This window comes from Schistocerca cancellata, chromosome 7 (assembly GCF_023864275.1).
Source record: "Schistocerca cancellata isolate TAMUIC-IGC-003103 chromosome 7, iqSchCanc2.1, whole genome shotgun sequence".
Classification (NCBI taxonomy): Eukaryota; Metazoa; Arthropoda; class Insecta; order Orthoptera; family Acrididae; genus Schistocerca; species Schistocerca cancellata.
The window spans coordinates 344,033,416-344,046,751 of record NC_064632.1 but is presented as its reverse complement, the minus strand read 5'-3'; the positions used below and the strand labels follow the sequence as shown (position 1 = coordinate 344,046,751).

Genomic DNA, 13,336 nt, shown 5'->3' with positions numbered 1-13,336 from the left:
CAGTGTTCCGTATTTTATGACAGTACTTGAAGGTGTGTAGAAGTGTAGATAATGGGTAACACATCAGTTAAGAGGAGCAAAAGTAGACGCTGCCTGGAAGTGTTTGAAATGGGTACCACATGGGTTAACAGAGGTGCAGAAGTGGGCATATCGGCCTGGAGTGATTTGAGTGGGAAGGAAATGACATGCTGAATCACATTATTGTGACCGATGGAACCGTGACACAAGTGCATGAATCATTGAAGACCCAGTCAGTAGAATGGCGTTATCCACGTTCATGACACGTGGAGTGACAGAATACATCACCCACGGAGGTCACACTCATTCTGTCATATAACAACGATGTATTCTATAGTGTCACCCTGTTAGAAATGTCAAATACTACCACAAATTTCTGCTGTATCATTTGCGACACGAACTTTAACGAAAACACCTGGCACTGCTGGATAATGCAGTCATACTCCATGAAAATGGTACAGCCCACACAGCAGACATCATAAAGAATTATGTACAGCAATGGGGGATGACATTTCATTGACATGTGGCACACATTGATGGGAATGCCAGTGACATTCAATGCCTTCCATATCATTGGCAGTGGAGTGTGAATGGACCAGGGGACTATTGAAGGACATTAGTTGATTTTGGTTCACTATTGTTCCAATTGTACTTCTGTGCAATAAATTTAGGCAGAGTTCCAGTGCATGTTTTCCATTTCACACCTTGCTGTGACCATCCGTACTGGAACTCTCTTTTATGTTGGTACACAGGTACACACTGCTGTATCGTTCAGTGCATATTGTGGAATTCCCACGTTGTCTCATAATTGTAAGATATACTGTTGTTGTCATGACTTACAGAATGACTCTTGTATAATCATCAATGTGGTTTTTATCCACCTGTAATAAAGCTCACCCAATTTTTTGTGGCTCCTTTTGCAGGTTCTATTTTCTCACATGGTCAGCCATTCTCTTACATGACGATTGCTTCTAGAATGTCTTTTAGCTTTGATTCGGCCTTGCATTTTTGGTGCAACATGTGTTCTTTAATTTGGATCTGAAACTACTTGTGTTGTCTAGAGACTCTCTGATAGGTGTTTAGCTGTTAAACTTCCCATTCTTTCAAATCTAATTGCTTGAGTGTTTCAATAATAGATTTCATTTTACTTAATTGCTTTCTGATTATACTTCTTTCCTTAAAGCACAGCCTGCAGTATACCTTCTGTAGCAGTGTTTAAATGCCCTGTCACGTTATAATTGCACCAAGAAAAATGATTTTCATTAATTTGCATTGTGGTAGTACCCATTTATTAGCACACACGGTCTTAAGGTTAAAATAATGGTCTAGATTGCATTGATATTGATTTATTATGACCGATTTTGACTTAAGTTAGTTGTTTTCGGATGTGAGTCCAGCAAGGATAGGAATAGCAGAGCTGCATAGAGTACTAAAATGTATGGCTTTATAAGGAAATACAGAAATGCTGTAGCGTTTACTCCTGTGGCTGGTGCTGGCGGCTCCTCACCTATTCTTGTGGTAGCAAGACTGTAACAGCCATAGAGCCACAGGTTAAATAGTTTGCAATTTCCTTCCTGAATATGGATTATGTCAGCAAAGCTAATGACAATAGCTTTACAAAAAGTGAAATGTCGACGTTATATGAAATTCTCAAAGCCCAGGTGTGAATATATAAGAAGTTAAACTATTACAAATCATTAGACAAGTGGTCGTTAAACATAGGCGAACTTACAGAATGAGCAAGGAAGTGGTTTCACCTAGTGACATTGGTATGAATGACAAAAACATCATTCTTCTCAATATTTTGTGGTAAATAAGTACACTAGAGAAAAGTAATTATGTGCGTGTGTTGCTATCACATGAAGATATAATTAGGAGGTAAAGTGCATTAAATGATACACCCATTAAAGTACATACTGTTTACTGCACAGTGTTCTGTAGTGTGATTTCCGAAAAAAACGCTGTTGTCAAAGCAACGCAGGCAACACTAGAGGGCACTGTCTAGCAAATCGACGATGATCTGTACATATTTTAATGTAACTTACTTCCTAACTAAACAATGGAAACTCCCAGTAAGAATGTCAACAATGTAGGAAAAAGACAGATTGCTGCTTACCATAAAGAAGACACGTCAAGCTGCAGACGGACACAATTAACGAACACCCCCCCCCCCCCCCCCCCCCCCCCCACACACACACACACACACACGACCACAATCTCCAGCGTCTCGGGCCGAAATGCAGAATCATATGGGATGCAAGCAAAAATCTGGAGGGGGTGGGGGAATGGGAAGGGATATAGTGTAAGGGTGAACTGCATGACTAGACTGCCAACAGGTGTGGTGCCAGGAGGTTGTAAAGCAGGGAGGTAGAAGAAAAAATGAGCACAAAAAGGAGATGAGTGGGAAAAGACGGGCAGATGCATTGGCAAAGTGCTGCAAATAAAGAGGATGGATGATGAGATGGTAGGACAGTGGAGGTGGAAGCTGTTGGGTGGATGGTGCATGGACAATATGTTACTGTTGGTTGAGGCTGGGATAAAGGGACATGTCGAAGACCTACTCTCTTTCTCATGATCCTTGCAATGGAAGTACTTCTTTGTTGGCAATCCCTGCAGCTGAAACCATCCTAATCCCAACATTAAACCCTGTCTCTTCAGTTCATACCACCATCCAACCGTGATCTCCCCCCTTCCCCCCAACCTAACCACCAACTGGTCACTTTCCAGGAATTCCTTACTTCTAACTTAGCCTCACCATCCTTCTCCTGGTCTCTTTTTCTCAGAACACCAACCTTTCAGTAGAAGAAAGAACAACTTCAAAACAAATCCTGATCTAATCGTCCAACCTGCAGACAAAGATTCCATCACTGGTGTTACGAATCACTGTGAATGCCTGGCAGAGGGCCTCCGCCAATTATCTGACTCCTCCACCTATAAACTCTGCCTGCCAGAGTGATGCCATCTCTGAAGTCCGACATAAATTCTAACCCCTGCTTAAAGCCTTAGGCCCTTACCAGAATATCTCCCCCGAATCCACTTCCCTCCCCACTTCTATGACACCCCCACACGCCCACCTTATACCTTCTACATGATACCCAAAATCCACAAACCCAACGATCTGGGATGTCAAATTGTGGCTGGTTATTGAGCCCCCACTGAAAGAATTTCTACCCTCATTGAGCAACACACCAGCCAATTGCCCATAATCTGGCCTCCCATGTCAAAGAAATGAACCATTACTTCACCAACTCTCCACCTTCCCCACCACTTTATTTCCTGGATCCCTAATCGTCATTTCTGACGCCACCACTCTATACACCAACATCCCTCATGCCACTGTCTTACCACTATTGAACACTTGCATTCCCTCACATCCTTCAGACTCCAAACCCACTATCTCATTTCTCATACACCTTACTGACTTTATCCTAGCCCCCAATTGTTTCTCATTTGAAGGGAAGGTATATAACGAAATCTGTGGCACAGCTACGGGCACCCGCATGGCACCCTCCTACGCCAACCTTTTTATGGGCCCATAAAAAGATTGGCGTAAGAGGGTGCCTTGCGGGTGCCCATAGAGGAGGCCTTGCAAAACACCAAATCTTAAGTCTGGTTCAGGTTCATTGATGATATCTTCATGATCTGGGCTCAGGGCCAAGACACCCTATCCTTGTTCGTTCATGACGTCAATACCTTATCTCCCATCAGCTTCATGTGGTCCTCCTCAACCCAGCATACCACCTTCCTAGATGGTGACCTCCTCCTCTCTGATGGCTCCATCCACACCTCTGTCCACATTAAACCCACCAACCACCAACAGTACCTACATTTTGACATCTGTCACCCCTTTCACACCAAAAGAAATCCCTTCCACATAGCCTGGCTAACAGGAGGATGGCGTATCTGCAGTGACAAAACTCCTTTGCTGAGTATGGTGTAAAGGTCTCACCAAGGCCTTCACAGACAGGCACTATCCCCTAGACATAGTCTACAAACAGATCTCATTTGCCTTTTCCCCTCACATCCCCAATCCTCCCACCACCGTTAAGAACCATCCACAAAGGAGTGGTCATATCCCTGTCGAAGGCCCAGGTGCAAACTTGTCCAGTCCACCCGCCCAGCACGTCCTATTCCAGTCCCTTCACAGGTTCATCCTACTCAGTCATGTGCCAGGCCACCTGTGTAAGCAGCCATGTCATTTACCATCTCAATAATTGCTGCAATAATTGCACAGCTTTTTCTATTGGTATGACTACCAACCAGCTGTCCACCAGGAGGAAAGGCCACCACCAAGCTGGCCAAGGGCAAAGTAGACCGCCCTGTGGCACAAGATGCAGCTGAACATAATACATTTGATTTCAATGACAGCTTCATTACCCCGAGCCATCTGGATCTTTCCCTCCCCCACCAGCTTTTCTGAACTGCACAGATGGGAGCTATCTTTGCAACCCTTCTCCGCTCCTGTAGTATGCCAGTCTCAACCTACAGTAACATACTGTCACCACACCCTCCACCCAACAGTTTCAACCCCCCTCTGTCCTATATCATCTCCCTCTCTGTTCATTTGCAACCCTCGGTCACTGCATCCACCCGTCTTTCTCCACTCCTCCCCCCCCTCCATCCCTCCTCCTCTGTGCCCCACAACCATAACCTCCTGACACTGCGCCTGCTTGCATCCCACGTGATGTTGCCTTCTGGCCCAAGATGTTGTCGTTTGCACTTGTGTGTACTCTAGGTATGCGTTAATGTGTGTGTGTGTGTGTGTGTGTGTGTGTGTGTGTGAGAGAGAGAGAGAGAGAGAGAGAGAGAGAGAGAGAGAGACGAAGGCTGTGGCTGAAAGCCAAATGTGAGTGTTTTATGATTGTGCCTGTCTGCAAATTGGTGTGTCTTTTTTACTTCCTAATTAATGTGAATATAATAGAGGGAAACATTCCACGTGGGAAAAATATATCTAAAAACAAAGATGATGTGACTTACCAAACGAAAGTACTGGCAGGTCGATAGACACACAAACAAACACAGACATACACACAAAATTCAAGCTTTCGCAACCAATGGTTGCTTCGTCAGGAAAGAGGGAAGGAGAGGGAAAGACGAAAGGATGTGGGTTTTAAGGGAGAGGGTAAGGAGTCATTCCAATCCCGGGAGCGGAAAGACTTACCTTAGGGGGGAAAAAAGGACAGGTATACACTCGCGCACATACACACATATCCATCCGCACATACACAGACACAAGCAGACATTTGTAAAGGCAAAAAGTTTTACTTCCTAATTATATTTTCATGTGATATCTGCACATGTGTATAATTACTTTTCTCTAGTTCATTTGCTTATTGGCAAAATTTTGATAAGAATGTTGTTTTTGTCATTCATACAAATGTCACTAGGTGACTTTGTTTCTCGCATATTCTTTAATGTCACCCATTTTTAACGTAAAAGACTGCTTGTGAGATGATTTGCAGTGGTTTAACTTCTTATACATTCGTAAATGGTCTGCAAGAACTTAGTTTGTAAATTCCAGGACACTGATATTTTACGTTTTGTGAAGTGTTTACCACTGGTTGGTGCTGACATAATCCATATTTGGTTTGGGAATTGCATGTTACTTAACCTGTGACTTCATAACCATCAGTAGCAGTTACAATTGTGCTACCACGAGAAAAGCTGTGGAGCTGCCAACACCAGCCATAGGGGTAAATGCTGCGTAATTTCTGTGCTTTCTTGTAACCCTGTGCGTTTTTGTATTCTTTGTGACTCGGCAAATCCTACCCTTGCAGGGCTTGTTTCTGGAGATGGCTTTAAGTGAAAGTCTAAATTGACTATAATGAATAAATATCATTGCAATGTAGAGTGTTATGTTAAACAAATTAAAGCACCAGATCGATGTTCTCCTGTGGACAATATTGTCTAACTGGAGATTTTGCTAATACTGGCAAATTGATGTAGTTTCACCCCTGTTGGGACACAGTCCGTGTGAGGTGTCTGTTATTTTTAGCTAATGCCTGTTGGAGGATAATAGGGGCATGTGTGGAGCTACAAATGCTAAAAGCTGTTGCTTGTGATATCCGATTCGCTATATGAATTCTGTTTGTGTATTGAGAGTGTTGCTTGTCCCAGCAAAACGGGCTCCACAAATGGAGTCTTGTCCATCGGTTTTTGTTTCACTGTAGTGATTTTTAAATTGTTTAATATTTTTGTTGATTCCAGTGATGAGCATTTTCTAAGTGTTATGAACTTCCGTACCTATTCAGAAAAACCGTGTTACTTGGTAGATCCTTTAGACATTCATGGCCACTGCTTTCAACAAAACATAAGGGCATTTAAAGAATAACTATTTGTCTGAACACGGGGAAATTTATTGTGTAGGTGATAATTTACATGAATGCTTTTACTTCCCTGATACCCTTTTATATACTCCTCCATTCACCTGAGCTACAGAACGTGTGATCAATAATTGGATTCTGTGTAAGTCCAGGTACGTTCCACTCATGAACAACAAATTATATTAAAATTCTTAAACAGGCTTGCTTTACTGGTAGTTGGTGAATAATTGAAACAGCTGGTTTATTTAATTGCTAACTCTTCCAAAGTCTTTCCAACTTGAAACTCCCCACACATTCCTGTACGTCTGCCTCATTATATCATCACACATAACTACTCATTTGAAGGGAAGGTACATCAACAAATCCACGGCACACTCATGGGGACGCACATGGCACCGTCCTATACCAATCTGTTTATGGGCCACCTAGAGGAAAACTTTGTAGCGTTCCAGAATCCCAAACTCCTTGTCTGGTTCAGGTTCATTGATGCTATATTGATGCAACCCAGTGTACCACCTACTTGACAATGACCGCCATCTCCATTGTGGCTCCTTCCACACCTCTACCTGTATCAAGTCCACATAATGTCAACAGTGCCTTCATTTTGACAGCTGTCTTCCCTTCCACACCAAAAAGTCACTCCCACATAGTCTGGTTACTTGTGGAGGGCACATTTGTATCGATAAGAATTATCTTGCCTCCACATTTTCTAAAATGTTGAAGATGTTGCTAGATTTTGCCTGGTACCTTCAATAATTTCTCATACTCTTCATTTTTGTTTGCCTGCCTGATGAATCCTTCTTTGTAGCTTTCTGTCTAACTTCACTCTGCATCACTTGCAGTTTGTGTCAGGTGCAGTTTCTTTATAATTTCATCACTATTATGTAATTCATCAGATATTCTCCTTTTAATTGTGCTTTCCCATTGTATTGACATACTTCAGTGTTGTGTGGTATTTCGAATATATCTCCTTTCCACTGATTAGTCTGGAGAGGAGTGAAACAATAAAAAAAATTTAAACCTGCCAAAATGATAAAATATGCGAGTGGAAAGTCCTGGTGGAATGTAAATAGTTGAAGGATGAAACGTACAGAGTTATTAAACATGGGAGGAACTGAATCGTTGGAAGAGACACACATAAGACATAGAACTTTGCGAGCTGTCGTACGAATTCTTTTTCAGAACTATAGAGCACTACTAACAACTTCCTCCCCCCCCCCCCCCTCTCTCTCTCTCTCTCTCTCTCTCTCTCTCTCTCTCTCACACACACACACACACACACACACACACACACACACACACACACACACACACACACACACACACATTCATTTTGTGGGCCAGGTTGACTGAAATTAGAAGTTTTGAGAAAATTATCAGTCTTCTTTATGTATCTTTCAGTGGCTCAGTGCCTCTGCTGTCTGCTGAGTTGTTACCTTTATTTCTTAAACCATTTAATGCATGATTTGTAGTTGGTCATGAAAATGTGTTGATCACAATCTTGCATGTGTTCTTGCCTAGTACAGGGATCGGGCATCTCTTTTTGTGTTATTAATGAGTAAACTTGTTAACCATGTTTAAATAATAATATTTTCTGTTTTCTTCCAGGAATTAAGAAATACGTAGTCGGATTAATTATAAAAATCTCATCTGACCCAGAAACATTGGAAAGGGAGAAAGTATATTTAAATAAGTTAAATATGATTCTTGTGCAGGTGAGTGATTTGTATATATTTTTACATAATACTGTGGATTTAATACAGTTCAGTTTTAATGTAGATCACATGCTTCCCTATGACTAATTCAATCCGAACTTGGTAAATAATCTGTTAAAAGCTATTGTCATTATTTAGGAGTTCTGTAGTTTTTGTAAACATACGACTGTACGATCCTCTCTCTCTCTCTCTCTCTCTCTCTCTCTCATGCGCACACACAAACCTTTTTTCTCTCAAGAAGACAAAAATAATAAGACTTAAGACAAATAACGATATCTGCTGTTCGGACAGCATTATAGTGTTGTAACTTCCACATTTCTGCTGTTGAATAACTTTCCATTGTGTTATATCTTGGTTGAGAGCAAATGCTGTAGCAGTTCCTTATACATCTGAACTGCTGCCAATGAGTAGTAGTTTCACGTGTGATTTATTTTAAAGGACAGGTTACATTGTGCGGTAGCTGTAACTTGGTGGATACGTCATGTGAAGTAAAACTGTAAGTTTCTTCCCTGTCAATAGCAGCACATGATGAGTGAGATGGGCTCTATTTACATTCTTTGCAGGTTTTTCTTGAGGAGTAAACATTGTTATCTTTTCCTAAACCATTCATTGAAATATATTAAAGAAAGCATGCTCACTGAAACCGATAATTGGAAAGAATTGGGGTGGGTGGGGGGGGTGCAAGAGCATACTTGTTCGGTTAGCAGAGTAGACTAGTCTGGTAAGTTGTACCAAATTGAGAACAAATCTATTCTTGCACAACAATATGGAAGAGAGCAGAATTTACATTCACAAGAAAGCAATTACTTGGGCTACAGAGCTGCACTTGGAGATACCGTCATTCTCTCTATATTGCATCCTCCTCTTCAATTGTTTGTGCAGGGATGCCCTTGATGCACACTTCAATTTAGCATGATTTGAACTAGAAAGAATTGTACCAGATGAGAAAAGAATATTTAATCATTTATTGTTTATTTAGCCTGACTAAATTAGTGCTGCAAGGCTACCTTCCATAAGGCCAGGAGTAATACATATAAAAAAAATACACGCATACAATAATTGACGTACACATGCAATATAATAATTGACAATAATAATATGATAATGATGAAGGACATTAAGATAATAACAATAATCAGGGCTGCCACAGGTACCGGAAATCGGGGGAATATCAGGGAATTTCAAACACACCAGGGAAATATAAGGGAAATTTGAAAAATACAGGAAAAATCTCATTTTTGTCTCAGTAGATGAAGTGGGTTGTTTACTGAGGTGTCATTGATCATCGCTCGCTGTATCTTCTCCTCAAATTTCTCAACCCACATTTTAATTGCAGAGGCAGATGGCACCGGCCATTTCCGATTAATGCTGAATGGTTGCGAAATGCATGATATGCTAGCTGGTACAAACTACAGTTTTGATAAAATGCTTTGGCAGCGAATGCACAATGCTGTGGGGCCCAGTGCTCCATTATGACTTAACTGCTATTTCACTCCAAATGTAACTGACGCTGTCCCCTCCACCTCTCTTCAACACAGCTTGATTCGCGTGTTTTTTAAAATTGCTTGATATTATGCCTCTCCTTGTACGAGTGATTGGAAAATAAAACAAAATCCCAAACATTGAAGGATATCATAGCATAGCATATCCCTGTGAATTATTTTAATCGAATAGGAGCATGGATGGATAGTAAAGTTTCCAAAAACTAGTTTCACACACATTCTGTTCCACAGGTTTAGTGATTTTTAGGAGAAAAAGGATGCCACAGAAAGCCGTTCCATTGCTTGATAACGTCCCTTCAATTCTAGTGAGAGGATTCTCATATCTGATTATGGTCTCATAGTAACTAAGTTTCCATCTCCTAATGTGGCTGTGATACAGTCAGTGGACCAAGTCGTAATTGCGTCAGTAAAACAGGGCTACCGGGCTGTTCTACTGAAAAAACTAGTTGCTGAGAATGATATGGTAGTGGTCTGGAAGAAGTTGACTATTCATGATGCTGTACGCATTCTGATGCCTCGAAAGAAGCCAAGCCTCATACATTAGTTCAATCATGGAGGAAAATTCTTCCAGATAGAGAGAAGTGAGTGATTTTCAGGGTTTCAGTAATGAAGAAATAAAAACTGCACAAAAAATTAATTTGGGTTTAAATAGTTTTCAAGATGTCGATAAAGAAAAGTTGGATGAATTTTATTCATAGTGGATGCTGTTGAACTCTGTGACTCTTCCTTTATAGGGTGTAGAAAAATTTCCGCTACCAGTCACAATAAAAGGTTATTTATTTGTCACACGGCCGGTTTCGGGCTTGCGACCATCTTCAGGTATTTATACATTCACGTACATGTTTATATGCTGAAGAGCACTGTATAAATACAAAAATCATTTACTGATGACTAAACAGATACAAGTGGGACAATTGTGAGTGGCAGGGCAGCATTTGCGAAAATATATCTGAACTTACATAAAGATGAAGCATCATTATTATAGTTACGTTGTGATGACAGTTTTTCCACTTAGTTACACTCTTATTATCATTTTCACGTCCATATTTCAGTTTTATTAAGTTTAGCTGCATATTTCACTATTACGATGTGCACTCATGATATACACTGTGTTTGCATAAAAACATGTGGGCTGTGGTCAAAGATCTTAGATGTAGCAGGTGTAAAGATGTTGCAGGTGTAAAGGACTGTGTTTTTAGAACACATACTGGAATCACCTTTTTATATGATATTGTGCTGACTTTAACAACTAATGAAAGAACATAATTGAGCAAATTAGAGTGTAAGTCTGAAGTCAATTTTACTACAATAATGAAAATCATTACGTTGAATAAAAAATCACATAATTTAATAACAAAATCATAGCATTCTTAAAATGTTTATACTTCAGGCAGTGGGAGATGTTTTTGATAAAAGAGATAAAAGTATTCAGAACTAAGGTTACAATTTGGTTGAAGAGGAAGTTAACCAGCTAGACTTTGTTACTAATTTTTACTTGTAGCAGTGAGATACAGACCTAAAATGCAAAAGCAATTGCAAAATTGATGTTTTTCGGTAAACAGTGGAAGAGGAATTATCTTTTGACAATTACTCAGAGAGGCAGAAGAATGATAAATTTGATTAGGCAAGATATTGAAATGGAAGATAAAATGATGACTGAATTGGAGGTGCACAGGACATGTAGCCATGCAAATGAACTGTTTATGGCTCAAGGAAATACTTCACATTACACCCAAGAGATAACACCGATAGGATTGAAACACTGAAACATAGGTAGCTGATACTGACAAAACATATAGCAGCACCATGGGTGCACATACTTGAAGATGATAATTCTTGGAGACATCTGGAGAAAATCTTTATCCAGAGATATTTGTAAATGATTGGTTTTTATTACTTTACTAATTTTGGACATGAGTATGAGAATCAAAGGGTCTTGAAATGAAAGGCGTACAAGAAGTATAAATATGTCATATTTAACAGAGTATAAGAAGACACCCCCCCCCCCCCCCAAAGTGGTTTCAAAATTTTATTTGCAACATATTCTGATGAATCAAAATTACAAACTGTTTCATTGACATAAAGTATGTGCATAAGAAGTTAACATGTCTATTCTAAATTTATGCCATTTATTGATTAACTACATTTTCATAATACAAGGAGAAATAAAGTTAAGAGAAGAAATAGACAGTTTTCTTTCCTTCATTTTTCGCTTACCAATGATGTGGTCTATGGTACCATTTTCTTAATAATAATAATAATAATAATAATAATAATAATAATAATAATAATAATAATAATAATCCAACTAACACAACTGTGAAATTTATACCTATATTGTCACATATATTTAGCTGTTTTTTTGTAAACGTGTTGCAATTTATGAGGTTGTGTTAACCATGGGACCTGAGATCACAGCTGTTTTTATTGGAATACATATTAGATTTCGCTTCTGTTCTGACATGAGAACGTTAAAATATCTTTTTCTTCCTACCATATCACCTGCCCACCACACTATCATTGGCTGCGTAGAACCAGCAGCTGACCCACTCCCTTTTGTTCCTGTCATGTCACATTGAGTGTCAAGAACACTGCAGCATGAAACACATAAGTACATCACTGGCCTCTATCAAGACTTTTACTATCTCCTGCAGAAATGAATACTATTGTTCAGCATTTGTCCAATTTTTAAGTCTGTTCAGTTCTGACTACATATGGATCTGGCAAACTGCAGTTTAAATTTGGCCAATCTGTTCCTAAAAATAAAAATCCAGCGTACGTGGTATAGCTTCCCACTTACTACTTATTACTTACCTCCGAGCACTCATCTAGTTCTCAGCTAACCTGGTATTATTATTCCTCTTCCAGCCCTTCCATAGTGTTGTGCTTGAGCAACTGTGAAACACAAACTGTGATATCTTCTAGTGTTCTAGTCATATGTATGAATAGCAACTAATGTATGAATAAAAGATCGCAATCGTGATTCGGTCCAATTCTCAAACTTAACTCGTCCCACCATCTTCTAGTGTCTGTTGGTACTATCTCAACTGTGTGTCTTGCCGCTGTAATTCCTTCTCATGACAATTACAATTCAGTATCATTTACTTTGTTTGTTAGACATTATTCATTCTGGATTAATTTTCCTTCTAGTTTCCTCTGAATACCATCATCCTGTTCTAAAGCTGATTAAAAGCTGGTGACATTGTGGTATTCAAAAACATGAACAACGTCCGACTTTCTCATTTGAAATCCACCTACTAAATTCTTCATTTGTGTGGCCATAGTGTCCGTAGTTGCTTTATAATTCTTGAAGGTATTTTTGTTCTGTCATTGCAACTACAAAAATGTGTGATATACCAGCCGCGTTTCACTTCATTGAAGTAAAGCATCATCAGTGTTCTGTAATTATTTCCCATTTTGATTTGCTTTTTGATCAAAAAACAGTTAAGAATAAGTTGATTTCTGCTGACAGTGATTTTCGGTTGATTTCTCACTTACATCGAGAAATGCCGTCTGCTAGCACATCCTTTCTCTGTTAGACATTGATAATTTTAGTCTAATTTTTAGTTGTTCTGCAGCGCTACGCATTTCTTATGTTTTTCGCAACATGATTCATGCAAACCAAACTAGCAGTAGAGTTCGTAAAAACAAGAAGTCCAACTAATCTTTCACCATGTAGTGAATGTGTGAAGAGACACACAAACAAATAGTTGAAATATATAGCTAATAATGAAGGTATGCTATTCTGCTTTAGTGTCATAGAGTAGTAAAATCCCCT

At 39.6% G+C, this 13,336-nt stretch overlaps 1 protein-coding gene across 2 annotated transcripts in view; it reads left to right on the top strand.

Moving 5' to 3' along the window:
* The window catches only part of LOC126091842 (exportin-1), a 147,549-nt gene that overhangs the window by 21,833 nt on the left and 112,380 nt on the right, over positions 1–13,336 (top strand). For both annotated transcript variants that reach the window (XM_049907097.1, XM_049907098.1), the window contains exon 4: positions 7,950–8,056. In XM_049907097.1, coding sequence (XP_049763054.1) covers positions 7,950–8,056 — 107 coding nt within the window. The remainder of the gene's footprint in view (positions 1–7,949; positions 8,057–13,336) is intronic.